Raw genomic sequence first — 16190 nt, 5'->3', positions numbered from 1 at the left:
AGAGTAAATTTTACAAAAAAAAAAAAAAAAAAAAAAAAAAAAAAGCAAGGAGTAATTTTCTTAACCTGTGTCACCTTCTGTTCTATTTTTGCTCTCCTCAGACGTGCCTGTCCTTAAACCCAGACACAGCGTTCCTAGCACCTGTTGTAACAACATGTGGCACTGTTAAAGGTTAGACTGCATACTACACGAACAGTAAATAGAACCATGCTCTAATCTAAAAGGCCATACCCGTCTGAATTGCCTCAGAGCCTTCCTCCGGATGCGTGATCTGGTCCGGTTGGGTCCTTCGGCAGCATCTTGCACCCAGTCCCTGCTCAGCAGCACCCCGGGCCCAGGGCCGAACACAGCTCTCTCCCTCAGCAGCTCGGCCTCTACACACAGCCACTTGGAGCTCACTCGCTCCCACTCAGTGGCTTGTAACTGGGACGCAGAAACAGGCCCGGGATGGAGGGAACAGACGAAACGGAGATGAACATTATTACAAATCTAATTTTGGCTTTTTAACAACATTTATTTCACAGAAACAGTTCTGTCACACCTGTAAGTGGTTTGTCCTCGTATTCTCAAACATGCTGTGGCCTCTTTGTCGATGTGACTCCATGCAGGACAGAAACTCCTACAAAGAAAGGAGAGTAACCTGATGGGTGCAAATGAAAAGAGCGGGTTGCACAATCGCTCTTCCTCTAGCTCATAATGTGCACACACAACACACATTATGTTCACAGAGATTGTATATTCATAATGGTATTGTTGTTTCCTCATGCAATTACAATGCATTCATACAATTACATCTGTTCTAAATTGCATTCACTGGGCAAAATAAGCTAGTGGCTACAGTGTTACAATAACCCTGTCTGGAAATGTAATCATTTGTTGGTGTGATCTGATTAACATAAACATTAATATCACTGAGCCACACCACAGTCAAGGGAAAGGTAAGTGTGCGTACGCCTTTATTGTGTGTGTGTGTGTGTGTGTGTGTGTGTGTGTGAGTGAGTGAGTGTGTATGCGTCGATTAAAAGGAAAAGAAAAAAAATAGAAAAACCCAAAACAGGGCTGTGTTGACACTGCAGGATGCTCATGTTCAGCAGACACACTGGGATCATATTCTGACTGTTAACTGCTTCATTAAACCCATCATCACAGCAGTGCTCGCTGAGAGACTAGTGAAACAACATGTGTCCATCCTCACAGCTGACCCAGGAAAGCTATTTAATTGACTGAATGAACATGTAGTAACTCTTTATATCGAGTCTTATTTACAGATGTTAATTCTGTGTTTTGCAGTATAACATCATGAATGCAGTAATTGATTTCAAGTGCAATAAAAAGAAAACAACTACTTCTGTAATACAAGAGATGTAAAAATTCGACATAATTTCAGAATAAACCCATGCATAAAAGTTGACAACAAACTTTGACAAGCCCTCTGGAGAATGAAAACTGTTTCTCTAAATGACTGACTGCCTATCCAAATGAGAAGTTGTGCAGAGAAAGACATAAAGGAGTAATTTGAGGGGAGATTATAGAAATATTACAGACAGAAAAGAGAGTAATAATGAAGTTTGCGAACTAGAGCCGTGTTGTGACAGATAAACAGCAAGTCGGCGTCATCATCTCCTAATTTCATTCCTTCATTTGGACAAACATAAGTAATATATAGCATTAATTACCCTATTTAGCAGATAGGAACCTCATTGGCTTTTTAAATGTTGCATTAAATACATAACTCATCTCTTCCCTCTGCAATTAACATCAGAACATCACACTCATTTCCATTTTAATGACTTCCCAACAATACGCCACCTTTGATGATAAGGCAACATAATGTCAACTTCATTCTGGGCTGGCAGTGAATGTGTAATGAACTTAACGTGATCATTAGTGCTGTTAATTATCTTTCTAATATGAGGACACAGATATGATTATGGAAACTGCATTCGCTGATGAAATAAATCTCTAGAAGGATTGCACTGAAGCTTGACTGAGGACACAGTCTGCCTATCAGTCTCTATATTCTCATTCATTACCTACAGTAGGTTTTAAAATTCTTTTTTTGTTCAGTAAAAGTAGATATCAGAGACCCCGAAACTATGCTCAGTACTCTGTAGAAATGCATCACTATGGATCCAGTGACTGAAGAGAGACTCCCCATAAGCTCATGACTTGCCAAATAAAGGTCATAAGTTGATGATCCAGAAATTAATTAATGACTCACTTGTTTCTTCATGAGGATGAATGGAAAATGAGCAGACCGGCTGACCATTACTGAAGATTTGAATATAATTTTTTGAACACTCGCTGCATGCTGCAACTTACTCAAGAGTGAAGTGGTGCAACGCACTGCAGAGAGGGAGAAGGCAAAAGTCCCTCCCTCTTCTTCCCTACCTCTCAGATGGAGAAACAATTCATCACCCTCTCTGATAGCCTGTCAAAGACTGATATGATAAAGAATAACATCAAATGAATAATGTTTTCATCAGATTGGTACCACTATAATTGCCAACCTGATTTCTGTGGGCAAGAGACGTGCAAAAACAAGAACACACACACACACACATATACTTTGTGGGGGTGAGACAGACACACAGACGCGGTAATTTCATGCCTGTGTGCCTGAGTAATATGTCCCCGCTCCCTGCTCCAGATGGCTCAACGTCTTAAGCGTTGTGGGGGAACTAATGATGTGGGCCACGTGTTTCGGGGGGAAAAACAACAATAAACGCGTCTTTAACCTTCAGCAGCAAACAGTGTGCTATACTGAGTGTTCCCATGGATAGGCCTAACAGATATCAATTACTATGCCCACTCAGGGGCAATCAGCTGTGATAATCCAAATCCATTTAAAGAAATAATCAAACACCCCCACAGGGCTGGATGGACCACAGCACAAACACAGCAGTGACTTTGGGATGAGTGTTTGGATACAGCGCTCTGGGATGCAGAGGTACCTGGGAAAAGGTGACCCCCCACACTCCTCAAAGGGAAAAACCCTCACAAGTATACACATGTCTGTGTAATGAGCAAAAGAACCAAACTCTGAGGTAATGTGAATGTTGAATTTACCTCTACTGTTACGGACTCTTTGCCTAGTCTGCCGAAAGCTGAGCGAACAGCACTGCTGATCACTTCAAACTTCTTCTGAGAGCTCCTGGCTAACTTCTTCCTCTGAGACTCTGAGAAGATATTTTAAAGACAAAAAAAAAATTTATGTCAAGGACCTAACATTCAGGCATCGTGTCCTACTCCTGGTATTCGTATAGTGAGAGCTAACCTGTGTGTAGCAGCCAGGTTTTGTGTGCTGTCTCCTCCCAGAGAGGGCTGATATCCGTCATGCTGACAGACCCTTTCTCCGTTGTGTGTGTCGCTGAGATCTCTATCTTATACGCTTCTTCAAGTGTGTGTTGCCTCTCCGTCATGACCTTTGACCAGCAGGCCTCCGCTAAGGACACTAGTTCTCTGTCATCTGGAACACAAGCACACGAACACACATTTGCCCTGAACTCTCTAGTGACCCAGTAAGCCTCCATGGACTTGGAAAACCCACAAAAACAGCAGGGTAACATGATGAATGTAAATAAACTCAAACATACTGGCCCCTCATACCTGCGGTACCGTCTGCTGTGTTGCTGAGGCATGCAGAATGTCTGGCTTTGGTGGCAAACAGGTGGGATGAAGCTTTCCTCTTGTGCACTTTTTGCACCAGACATCCAAAACCTTCAGGGTAGCTACAAAAAAGAAAAACGTGATTGTGTGAATTAAAAGTGAATCCCGCTTTCAACTACATGTTTGTGTATGTCAGGTCCTGGTTTTGCTATTACCTGTCAGATCGTATCAGTAACAGACAATGAAGAAGGCATGTGATGAAGTGCACGTTTGAATTGTAAGTTGCCATGACAACGTCCCAGCGTTCCATGACGGCCTGTAACGCCCTGATGACCCCTTCCTTTTCTTCTTGGGAATGACGCGGTTGAGACAAGAAATAAAGCAGGACTTTATTGGTGCACGAATAGAGGGCTGACACTGTCTTCTCCTTCTGAGTTTGGCCTTTCTCCAGAGCCTAGAAATATGGCAATGTATCCGTTATGAGCTGGTATAAAGTTTAAATTAATTATTAGTGACCTGTGGGCAGATTTGACATTTTCATTTACATTTTCGAGATTTGTGGTGAAAACATGTTTTTCCCATATTAAGTATCTATATGAGGTGTCTGTGTTCATCTCACCACCACAATCTGGTCTGCGAGGAAGTTGAGCAAACTCTCAGAGTCTCCCAAGAATGTTCCACGGTAAAGTTTCTGCAGCAGAGTCTTACTAAAGATCACCACGTTCTCCATCAACGTGCCCATCTGTGCTTCAGGCCTCTGATTCGAGTCTGAGAGATACGGTGAAAAGTCATGCATTCAGATGAGAGAATTTTCTGCATGGACCTGGTCAGGTCAGTTTGAGCTATGAGGAAACCATGCATGGCAATTCTACCTTGTGAGTTGAGGTGAGTGTTGTTATCTCCCTCATGGCTGAGCATGTGGATGATGTCCATCATCAACTCCAGCACCTCAGTCTCAAAGGTCTGCTTCTGTTCCAGCGAGGCACCATCAGGGGAAAACTGCGACATTTACGTAGTTTATTAGTGAGGAAATGCAATGCTGATTTGGAACTGATGAATGACAAATATATGGAGGTTTTTATATGTGATTACTCTTTCTTCTGTTACACCTGATACTGAAGGAAAATGTTGTCTCAAGTGAAAGTGTTGGTGGTGGTGCATGCACAAAGATTGGAAAACACCACTACAGAAATATTTCTGTAATGCTTGGCCTGTTGGTGGTCTCTCCATGCTAATGGTGAATGCTTCTATGAACAGTACCTTGGCTCTGCCTTATTCTGTAACTGAGCAAAGAGCGGCACCTTCTGGAGAAATGAGAGTTTTGCAGTATTAAAGTGTACTGACAAGTCTTTTCTGTGGGAATGTACTACTGGCAATACTGTCTCGAGTATTTATGTATATGTATGCAGACATGTGTGAGTGATATGTGTGAGCCACACAACATAAATGACTGCTTGTGTTAATGTGTGTGCATTCACCTCCAGCAGCAAAGCGAGAGGATATGTGCTGGTGTTGGCAGAAACATTCAGAAGACTGTCCATTAGCAGTATTCGGATGAAGTCGCTCACAGGCTTCCTGGTTTGATAACTCTTGAATGTGTCCTCACCTTCACTCATTACACAAGGCTGATCGACACCCTGACAGAAGTGACCACAGCAGTGAATGAGACCAGAGAGATTAGAACTGTAAGGGTTTCATGAATCCAGAGTAATACACAAACCTCTGGACTGTCCCAAGGGTACACAACTCTAGCCAGCGCATGGAGGAACTCTGGAGATGACCACAGTGGGTCTCTTGGCCGAAGGCTATGGAGAAGACAAAAGAACTGCATCACACTGGCAGGGAGTTGCATCTCCCATGGTGCATCAGTGCTGGACATGTGGTTTGTTGGAGGAACAGCCTGTTAAAACACAAAAGAAAAATGCGTAACACATTATCAATTTGTGGCAAAAAATACTGAGAAGATACAAGGTTATTGTTATTTTTATTATTCTTATTATTTAGTATTACATCCTTACTTGAGTAATGTCGACTTTGACTAATTCCACCAAAATTATAGCAGCTTCAACACAGAGATGCTGAGCAGAAGTGTTTGCTTGGCTGTCAATCAGCGACTGTAGGATATCATCCAAATGCACCTATAGATGACACAAAATAAGAACATTAAGACTGGGATGATGCAGAAGATGATTTAGAATAAAATTTAAAAATTACAAACCTTTTCCTCTACAGTGTGACAGGTTTTCTTCCCCAGCAGCAGAGCAGCCAGGGCTTCATACACCTGAGGCAGGTGAGCGTGTCTGATCAGCAGCCCCTGCAGAACGTCGAAGCCCCGACACGTGGTGGTGTTGCACTCATAAGACCAAGAATGGGCTCGCAGGTTGTCTGGTGACAAGGCAAGAAAACGATAGAGGTTGATTTTGGATGAAAGTCACTCAAGACATTCAAAATATTCTAACAGTGTTAACTGACTGGGAATTTACAATGCCCAGTATGTTTTCAATCAATAACTAAAACTATAATTTCAAAATTCACGCGATGTATGCAAAATTATGTTCAGTGAATCTAACTGCATGTTAACTAACGCATAGAAGTGATAATAAATATTTTTTACATTTTATAAAATACCTTAATTATTACTTAAACACACTTAAAATACAATTTAATATCATTCCATCTAGTTTCAATCAGTCAGACTTTATTTACATAGCACTTTTTTATACAAACACAATGTGACAAAGCGCTTTACACAAAAAAAAATCCCTCCCCAATTTAAAAACAAACTCAATAAAAACTACACAATAAAATCTAAGGAAAAGCTATCACAAATCTCATAAATTTGCAATGAGGAAACACCAGAGGCAGGATCATTTTTTTTTAAGTTTAATCAATTCACACATCAGAATTGTGTATTAAATTATAAAAATAACTTCATCTCGTTGCAATTTGATTTCACTGGAAGAGGCAATTATTTCCGTGCTTCACTGTGAGAAATTATTCAACTTTACCCATGACAGCGATGGGCTCCTCCATGCCTTCAATGAGAGTTCCTGGGATCACGCGCTCTCTGAAGCTGCTCTGCTGGTCCGGACTGGACAGAAAGAGTGTGAGCAGGACGAGACCCAGTTTCAAGGTAGAAGGGTAAAGGTGGGGTTGCAGGAAGAGCAGGAACCAATCACTGCCCAGGGAATCAAACACTGTCTTCTGCTGACTAGTGGGAACAAGAACGTGACAAACTGATTCAGTTAATGTTTCTGCCATGACATTATGACCCATGAAATATTGGGAAAATATGTTTGTGTTCCAGTTTTGGTTTAGCTAAACAATAACAGATGCCACTCACTCTTTGATCAGGGGACTGTCTGAGTTGAGGATCTCACAAAGTGCTAGCAACAGCTGGTTGCGGATCCATATGATGTTTGCTGGACCAGAACTCTGAGCTACAGTTCAGAGAGGACATGTCTGGGTCAGTACCAGTAAAAACTTTTGTCATCCACAAACCCTGTTTAAGTTGTGGTTGTGTGTTACATGGAATACCTGGTGTATCCTGTGACAGATCACTGTCAGACATCTCCTTGCTTTCAGTCATGTCACTAAGAGGAGGGAGTGTGTAGACCAGAAAGAGCCCAAGTCTGACCAAAGAAAAGGACACATTTTAAACACTGAGCTATTCCTCAACAATTATTTAATTTGATAACTTTATGTAAAAACTGTATAAGAGGAGCACTTGCACACACACAGTGTGTATTCCCCGACAGTACCTTCTCATGTCCAGATCAGTGAGATGAGCTTTTACAAGGGATGTGATGACACAGGAAATGATCTTAGCCTTCTGAAAGGTCACAGCAGGATCAGAAAGCTCAAACAGCAGCATTGGTAGAAGCCCTACAGTGTGCATGACCGCTGCATTCCTGCTGTCACTGTTGAGTATACAGAGAGCAAACCAGACAGAGCATTAATATCAATTACAATCTGTTCCCACAGACAGATAATCTAATTCAACAATCCATGCACATGTTCAGTCATGCTCTTCTCTTCAGCCTCAGTGACTGGTTCTGTTGTGCATTCCTGTGATGTTGATGACAGGCTGCTGTAGATGTTGACAGAACGGCTGATAAAGTCTGTCCTCAAGCCTGAACAAGAGCCTCTTTATTGTGTTACGTAATTTGTTGGGCATATGAGTTAATGACAAATTAGATTAAAGCTGCAGCATATTATCTGTGGAGTCTGGTCACACGCTGATGGCTGTGGAACTTACCTTGAGGATTTCAGGATTTCAGCAAAGTGGTTCAGAACTGAAAGGTCCAGATTATCTGATGTGTTCTGCCACACCTGAAAACGTGGTACAATGAGATGAAATACAAATGGACATAAAAAATTCTCCATTCTCCAGGTCTCCTGAACTTTTATGCTAAAATTTTGATGCTCACCTCCAGGTCACACAGCAGAGCCTGGAAAGCAGGCGTGTTTTGTAGGTAACAAGACCCAGAGCTCAGCTCCACTGAACTGGAGAGAGACAGAACCAACTGAAGGGTCCTGTAACTAACCAGACTTCTCTTCATCTTCAGCAGGAAAGCTAGCAGCTACAAGGGGAGCAAATTATATGCAAGAACAGGTCACAACAGTAAGGTAACAGCTTTTGTTTACACAAAATTTTGTATCTACTTCAGTGATTTTACACATAATTCAACAGACCTTGTAACCACCAATGCGGTTCATTTCCTGCTGCATGGCAGAGTTGGTCTCCAGCACAGAAAGAAGAACTTTAACAGCTGCATACAGAGAGCTGTCATCTGGAGCCATTGCAACCAAGCTGAGAACAACTGCAGGGCCACCAACATACAGGAAACCATTGGACGCACTACTGGGAGTGAACGTACGCACACCTAAAAGGAAAAGGCCATGAGCTTAGCAAATGTGCCTGCAAGAATCAGCTAAAGCAAAAATATGCTTTTCAAAATAATACTTTATTTACCAAATCGCCCAACCAGTGCTGCGCCTATGGAGCGAGCTGTACCACTCAGGTGCTGGCTGATGTTTCGAGCAAGGAACACGGGAGTGGAATGATCCCGAGATGTTATCCCCATCTGTAAGTAGAAACCATGATTAGCTACTCTGTATCAAAACAGCAAACACATGGGTTCAAGGTGTCACCTTACCTCTTTAGCAATCAGTCTGCAGTCAACCTCATTGTAATCTTCTCTGATCTGCACAACAGTTGTTAATGTAGAAATTGCTGGGTTGATGCCAAATGAGATCCTCTCCTCAGGAACCAGCCTGAGAGGGGCAGACTCAGCATCTGGATTTTGGCCTGGACACAAACAGAGAGGTGAGAAGACACAGGTCAGTAAAGTAGAACTCACAAAAGTTAGAAGAATAAAGCTAAACAAGAAGGACTTGGATCCATGTGATGTGTCACCATAATCATGTAATGAATGTATTTATTAGAAAACATTTCTGTGTCGGTATATTTGTCATCACATGACATAGGAGCTGTAAAAATCTGGCGTTAAAGTCGTTATAGTTGCTCTGCATCAGTATATACTATATTGAAGCACTTTATCTGTTGTGCTGAGAAAATCATGCATGTGTGTAATGAGCACCATGTCAACATAATGTCCTGCATCCCAATGTAGGAGGGAAAGGCATAAAAAAAAAAAATCCTCTACTCCAAAAAAAATTCTATGCTCCAAACTAATGCATTAATTATATAAAGACAGTAATCACATTACTTAAAACCACAATAGATTCACATTCAGATGCATTAAAGCCTCGTGTCAGGGATGACTTACTGGAGGTAAACAAAAAACGTTCTGTAGAAATTCTTGCATAAGATCCTGTGACTCACCTGTGTTGCGCAGAGCCAGGAAGTTGCCTAGATAGGCAGTGCCCTGTGTGTATATGACACTCACTGCCTCGAGGCTCAAAGCCTCTTCAAAAAGGTAAGAAGGACCCACTCGCCAGACTAGAGCAGCATGTTCCTTCCAGAGAGCCGGTGTTCCTATCACTCCGTAAACATCAATCACAGCTGTGGGGTCCATGGAGACGTACTGACCAGGGAACGGCTGAATATACCTCATCTGGCAGAAAATGCATAGACATTACTTTTTCTGTTTATGAGAGTGTCTATGATACATGAATACATAAATGCCACATTAGACTTAGAACATGTTAAATCATCAGCTTCTCAGTGTCTCTCTTACCTTTCCTGACCCCAGTGGCTTGCCGTTGAAGTAGGCTGAAGTCAGACAGCTCTTTTTCACGTCTTTGGCCATGACCACAGCCAGATGGTGCCACTGACCTGGGACCAGCATGCTGGAGCAGCGGAGCCTCAGTGATGTGGGCAGAGAAGTGGGAGTGCAAACTTCTGGCTCCATCATATCTGTGAAGCAGACATGAAGAAAGACGTTCAGTCAGTCAGTATGCAGTATGCAGTATGCAATTTTATCACTCTTACCCAGGTACGCAAATGCCTCCTCCTCTGTGGAGATGACCAGACAGCCGTCATAGGCTGAGAAGGAGATTGACAGACAAATGTACTGTTGTTCAGTCCGGGACATGTGTCGAACCACAGTCAGTAAACGGATGGGGTGGGAGTCACAGGCTGAACTGAACCTGTTGATCTGGAACCAGCAGGAAAATGAGAGACCAGCTGCAGGGGGAAAACCCCGGCAGTCTAAAACAGGAAAAGGGAGAAGATTAGACATTTTATTCAGATTTGTTGACAAATACGTGAGTATCAAACATTTAGATTAATCGCTTACCTCCTCCAATTCCACCTGTTGAGATTGAATCTGCAGTCACTCCTTTCACTGTAGCCAGAGAGGGCAGGAAAAGGCAGCTGCAAAGCATAAAGTCACATGCCAAAAAATCAGTGAATAACTGGTCTTCTGACATTATATTCATAGTAATACTCTTCATAAACATCTTTTTTTCTCTATTGCTTGATTTTTTTCTTTTCCACTTGATACTGCTAAAAGTCATCAGAAACCCGGTAAAAAAAAAAAAAAGACTCACCCATATCCACTCTCACTCATGTCAAACTCTACAAAGGCAGGTGAGGAGGAGACCCGGTGTGGTCTGAAGGTGCGTGGTGAAGTCATGGACACCAGACTGATGATCTGGTGGACAGGGATTGCAGAACCAGCAGAGGATTCACTGCGAGTTGTGGACTGTAACAAGCTGAAGGTTCGCTTCAGTGGCCTTCCAGAAGATTCCGATGAGGCGTCAGACTCTGTTCTGGGAACTGGTTTAGAAAACACAACCAAAATTCAATGTGTGATCTGCTTCATGTTTGTGTTTGAAAGACCAAATTAAACATCAAGTGTATTCAGGAAAAAGCACGGAGGAAACAACATAAAGACAGTCACTGCCACAAAGCAAATATTAAAAATATACCATCTGATACAGGAGCTGGCTGTGATTGCATTGCTGTTTTGTCTGCCAAGCACATAAGAGGGTCTCCTAAACACAGGTACTTTCTGAGGAATAAAAAAGGAAACACATCAGATGCTGCATCTTGTTTTCTACAAACACGAGAAAAGATTTTAAATGCAAACAAATAACAAATAAAAATGTTTCTTCACCTGCATTGTGCTAAATAAATGCACGTGTCTGACCCTCAAAGAGTGAGTATGTCTGACCTGAAGTCTGAAGGTGTGATGGCTTGGGAGGAGAGCTTTTCCAAGATACGTGTAATAGGTAGATGTAACGGGTGGTTTGGAGCCAGCAGAATGCTCTGACAGTGGGCCAGGAGTGTGGAGACCAGCCCCCCCTCGCACATTATCTGGCGGTTTCGCTCAGGTTTGACCATGGCCTGGACATGGTATGCCAGCGAGAACTGAACCTCCATAGAGAGCTGGGATAGATAGAAAGAAATATGTCTCATACTGGGGGTCCCATTGTGTATTAAACAGTATGCAAAATTAGGAACAATAACATGTTCAGTATAAAAATGTACCTCTGGATCCTTGGGAGTGAACACTGCTGGAAGGAGAGTCATTATAACTCGGATTGCTCCAGGATGAAGAATAATATGGTCACAGGTGAACCTACTGTGGGCCAAGAGGGAAAGAGAAAGGATAGGTTGATATGAGATAAAATATAGACCCCCCCCATGATCATTGCAATTTAGATTTGAATGTAGAGAAAATTCATCTAATAGGAATATGTCAGAGTCTTCCACCACCTCCAAATGGTTAGAAATATCCACCTGTACTGAGACTGTGTGCAGACTGTAGAAACACTGGGTGTTGTGCTTCTGGATCTTCCCTGTGTTTCTGCCACTGACGGTGGGCCTGATCCGAAGAGGTCAGGAGGGGAACCTGAATACGCTCCTTCATGCCCTGCTGGTCCATTTAGTTTCTCTTTATCTGCATCACACCCATCCTCAGGCTCTAGTCCCAAGTTTAACTCCTGAGGAGAGTAGGTCCCTGTGGCGAACTGGTCAAGATAGGACAGCAGCCTTATACATGTCCGAAGAGTGACAGGCAGGTTGGGCAGCGGTGTGGTGGAGGGAGCTTCAGCAGACTCTGCTGACTCAACAAACTGGTGGAAGCTCTTTCCAGGATACTGGTTGTCCACTGCAGTCTGGGGACAGGAGCCCTCCTCTCCTTCCCACTTAGGGCGTTCAGTGTGGAAGCAGCCCAGCTGGAGCAGAGCCTCTGCCAGCCTTTCGTAATAGCCGCCAGTCTCAAAATGGTGTGCATTTACTGGGTGAAGATGCACAGCCAAGGCCATGATGTGGAGAGTGAGGAGGAGGAGGTCCAGCAGCGGTTGATGCCCCAAGGACTTCCACACTTCTCCCTGTGGAGGGTCAGACAGAGCTCCTTCCATGTCGATCACCAGAGACAGCAGGCCGGTGAAGCCTCCTGCTCTCCTGAAGGCGTCCCAGCTGTTGGGGCTTTCCAGCACCTTCAGCACAGACTGAAATAAACAAGAGAGGAATCATACAGACCATTTGGACAGTGAGCATGTCGAATCACTCCACACAGTTAAGCCAAATTATTCATGTGACAAAGCAGACTGTGTTTACTACACTTTAGAGAGAATGTATTTTGATAGACACTCAGCTTTGCTCAGTCTCGGCCTTTAAAAACATCTCCCTAGTCAATTAAAACAATGTCATGAAAAATAGATGAAACATATAGATATATCATAAATCATTTCTGGTAACTAGTTTTTGGAGGTGAACAAAATCACATTAGGTTTATTCAATTTAAAGAGCTAATCCATCAGGTAGGTAATGTGTGAGGCAGAACGCAGAGGGAAATGTGATTAACTGAAACCGGAGTAATCACAATGGCTCTCAACACTTGCCAACCCAGGTCGTACCCAATCTGATTGCCACTTGCTTTAACCATGTTAGCACAAAGAGCACGCACACAGACGCACGCGCGCACACACACACGTTCCTGCATGCATGCACGCACAAACAAACACTTTCAAACACTCACACACATTGAATACACACAATATCTGCAAGTAAGTGCTCTTCTCACTGCCATCTATAAAAACGGACACATACAGTAGGTGTGTAACTTAGTTAAGCTTAATCAGATCTCTGTCCCATTCAGTGATCTGATAGAGGTGGTAATCTTCATAGTGCCACAGCACAAGGCTGCTGGCCTAATCAAATTGGTCCTGAGTTAACAGCTAAACCTGTTTTAGCAAATCAATCTGCATTTGTCTATAATGTAATCGGGGTCCCACATGCTAAGAAAATAAATTCACTAGCTTATTATGTTTTAAGTGCATTACAATTTGTTATGATTTGATACAGAGTGGAGACTACATTCTCAGTTCAGCTGAGATCACTGTATATCTGAGTGTTTCTGGATGTGTGTGTATGCTGTTGTCTGCATGCAAAATCTAAGTACCTGCAAAAGGTCCCACTTCAATCCAAGTTCATGTTGTGTCGAAGAGCAGAGGGCTCCTATGGCTGTGCTCATGAACATCTCAGGGTTAATCTCAGCTAGCTGCTCCAAAATGCTCAGAGAGGGACCTCGATACTGATCCTCATCCAAGAAGATCTTTATGTAGGGAACCATACCAAGGTCTCGCACTGAAACTGGAATACACATGCAAACCTTGAGTGTACAACAGTAGCTTCTATAGTAAGGAATTTAACAAAAAACTGGACATGAAAAGAAGTGGATGTGTGTACCTGTGTTTTTGATTGAACGCAACATAAGGGCTGACACAACTTCAAGCATGCAGGTAGTGAGAAGTTTCTCACTGTCTTCCACACATGGCAGGTGCTGGGGATCTAAAGAGCACAAGAACTTCAGATGCAAATTACACAGTAAACATACAACATGAGAAGTACTTCTGCATGTGAAATTCAGCTACTGAACCACATGTGCAGATGAGGATAAATGTCCATGAATTTTATGTAAAAATGAGTCACTCTGAAATCAAAAGTACTGAATCATAACAGGGTGTGTGTCAGTTTCACATTTGTTGCAATGACGCTTAGCAAACAATCACTGCCTGTTCTTAGCAGCTGTACAATCGTGATTACATCACAAGCTGAAGAAATAAGTATGTTGGCTCATACTAATCTGAGAGGAAGAGACAACTCCAGCCTTCCTGAGGATCTTAGCTCTCCTACGAAGTTCCCCAAGCAGCAGCTCCAGCAGACCTCCGTCGCTGAACACCTCAGACAGCATACCACTGTGCACTATCATCCTACAGAGCACAGGCGATGGATCTTATTCAGCATACAACAAGGAAAGAAGCAGACACAAGCAAAGCACCCTTCTAGCAGATACCACATGTGGTGTTGGTTATTAATTCAAATAGAAATGTACAGTATTTATGCTTAAAACTGACAACTTTATCCAGTCTTAGATTTCCTGTGTACATATGTCATGATTACCAGACTAACCAAGATGTTTTAGTACCACTGGGAGACGGTTATGTTTTTGATAATTCCTATATAAACTAGGTTTGTGAGTGAGATTGTCAACTGAGAGGAGAACATTAAATTCTAACTATCAGAGGATACATTTTGGATAAAGCAGGAGTATGCTGAACAGTTCTGAGTAATATGTTACCAGCTATCACTGCTCACCTGTGAAAACACTTAAGAGCGGCCACTCCAAACTCTATCCCCGCTACCCCGCCAGACAGTGTCCCAGCCCAAATCTGCTTCAGCACACCCAGCAGTGCACGCAAAGTCTCATGGGGGATGTAGTTCAACTTAAATACCACCTGTAGGAAAGCCAGCATTTAATCCAACCTTGTATGCTGAAAAGAAGAAAAAAAAAAACAAGCACAGGGACTTTACAGTCAACATTAGAAGTCATACCATCTCTAGCAATGAAAAGAACAGCTTTTGGACAGGTGCTGGTTTACGCCACACACAAGCAGCCACTTGGGCCACTGTCTGGACAGTCCACTCCAAGAGGAAGAAATTGGCCAGATCCCTCTCCCATATTGTCTGCAGTGTTCGGAGAAGCTGGCAGCACAGCAGAGAATCCTGGGAGCGAAGTAGGGAGGCCTGCAGCAGGTGGAAGGCCTGCAGGTTCTTCACTGCTGAGCCTGAAGACAAGGGCGCATTAGAAGATGAAGAAAAAAATGTCAGCACACTAAATTTGTCAAGGGGGTCTCAGTCCTTTAAAACAGGTCAGGCTGAATAGAAAATGGTGGGCATGTTTGTTCATCTAAACTTTCTGAAGTGGGAGAGAATGTGTTCTGGTACTAGTTTATCACATACAACACTGCGAAACAATATCAGCCTGAGGTCAATTTAGCCAAAAGATGTTTTGAATGTAAAACTCGATTTATCTGATTTTGCTCTAGCAAGGTCAATCAGTCAATTTCATAGAAAAAGAAAACCCAACAAATTACAAATAACCTTTAACACACAGCACATGCTGAATCCCATAAGCCAATTGAGTTATACATACATAGATAGATTGAACAAACAATATAACATGCATGAAGACAAAAGAAAAGCAGCATAATGTGCCTTGATAGAGTTTGTTTGCTGTATTGTCAAAATATTCAGAGAAGGCCTTAGATTTCGGAGCCAAAACACACTTGTGTTTGTTGTGAATAAATATATACCTGGTTAGTAATAGGATTCGTTTTCACACTTAATCAAAATTGCATCAGAATCAAATAAGATCAGCACAAAACATTCCCCGGACCCTCTGCTGGAAAGGGATGTACTCCTTGATGTGATAGATGGGTGCTGAGTGTGTGTGTCTGTGTGTACGTTTGAATGGGTATGTGTGTGTTTATTATGGACACTCTATTTATGAGTGTTGGATGGAGGTGTGTGTGCATCTATGATAGATGGCTGGTTGCTGTAGGCCAGTGGTGAATGGATGTGGGGCATCCTAACAGAGTTAGAGGGGAAGCCTCCACTTCATCATCCCAGACATAATCACCTCAGCTTCCCGTTAACCTGAGGGGTGTTGTGCACTGCAGCAGGGTAGCGGTAGGGGAGTGGGGAGTCAGGGTGTGTGGGAAATCAGGGAAAGGGGTGGTGCAGTTTGGGTTGGTTATATGAGGGCAAAAGTGCTAAGGAGGTTTGAACTGTGTGGTCATCTGGGGAGGCCCATTCTCCTCCC

The 16190-nt window shown here is 42.8% G+C and overlaps 1 protein-coding gene across 3 annotated transcripts in view; it reads right to left on the bottom strand.

Annotated features, from left to right (window-relative positions):
* The window catches only part of wdfy4 (WDFY family member 4), a 39095-nt gene that overhangs the window by 15646 nt on the left and 7259 nt on the right, over window positions 1-16190 (bottom strand). Inside the window, exons 9-44 of one of the 3 annotated variants that reach the window (XM_041049773.1) lie at window positions 14921-15153; window positions 14684-14823; window positions 14168-14298; window positions 13775-13876; window positions 13488-13678; window positions 11822-12534; window positions 11570-11663; window positions 11253-11467; window positions 11008-11090; window positions 10627-10855; window positions 10374-10450; window positions 10067-10285; window positions 9813-9991; window positions 9458-9689; window positions 8769-8920; window positions 8585-8696; window positions 8305-8495; window positions 8040-8192; window positions 7868-7941; window positions 7371-7529; window positions 7147-7241; window positions 6953-7049; window positions 6618-6820; window positions 5828-5994; window positions 5628-5747; window positions 5330-5509; window positions 5088-5246; window positions 4482-4608; window positions 4229-4377; window positions 3825-4063; window positions 3610-3731; window positions 3278-3469; window positions 3070-3179; window positions 542-619; window positions 232-423; window positions 66-141 (exon numbers count right to left, since the gene is read on the bottom strand). In XM_041049773.1, coding sequence (XP_040905707.1) covers window positions 66-141; window positions 232-423; window positions 542-619; window positions 3070-3179; window positions 3278-3469; window positions 3610-3731; window positions 3825-4063; window positions 4229-4377; window positions 4482-4608; window positions 5088-5246; window positions 5330-5509; window positions 5628-5747; window positions 5828-5994; window positions 6618-6820; window positions 6953-7049; window positions 7147-7241; window positions 7371-7529; window positions 7868-7941; window positions 8040-8192; window positions 8305-8495; window positions 8585-8696; window positions 8769-8920; window positions 9458-9689; window positions 9813-9991; window positions 10067-10285; window positions 10374-10450; window positions 10627-10855; window positions 11008-11090; window positions 11253-11467; window positions 11570-11663; window positions 11822-12534; window positions 13488-13678; window positions 13775-13876; window positions 14168-14298; window positions 14684-14823; window positions 14921-15153 — 5985 coding nt within the window. The remainder of the gene's footprint in view (window positions 1-65; window positions 142-231; window positions 424-541; window positions 620-3069; window positions 3180-3277; window positions 3470-3609; window positions 3732-3824; window positions 4064-4228; window positions 4378-4481; window positions 4609-5087; window positions 5247-5329; window positions 5510-5627; window positions 5748-5827; window positions 5995-6617; window positions 6821-6952; window positions 7050-7146; window positions 7242-7370; window positions 7530-7867; window positions 7942-8039; window positions 8193-8304; window positions 8496-8584; window positions 8697-8768; window positions 8921-9457; window positions 9690-9812; window positions 9992-10066; window positions 10286-10373; window positions 10451-10626; window positions 10856-11007; window positions 11091-11252; window positions 11468-11569; window positions 11664-11821; window positions 12535-13487; window positions 13679-13774; window positions 13877-14167; window positions 14299-14683; window positions 14824-14920; window positions 15154-16190) is intronic. The other 2 variants (XM_041049775.1, XM_041049774.1) reach the window with 2 other exon arrangements.

This window comes from Toxotes jaculatrix, chromosome 11 (genome assembly GCF_017976425.1).
Source record: "Toxotes jaculatrix isolate fToxJac2 chromosome 11, fToxJac2.pri, whole genome shotgun sequence".
Classification (NCBI taxonomy): domain Eukaryota; kingdom Metazoa; phylum Chordata; class Actinopteri; family Toxotidae; genus Toxotes; species Toxotes jaculatrix.
Note: the sequence above shows the minus strand (reverse complement) of the source record. Positions and strands in the feature narration are given on the sequence as shown.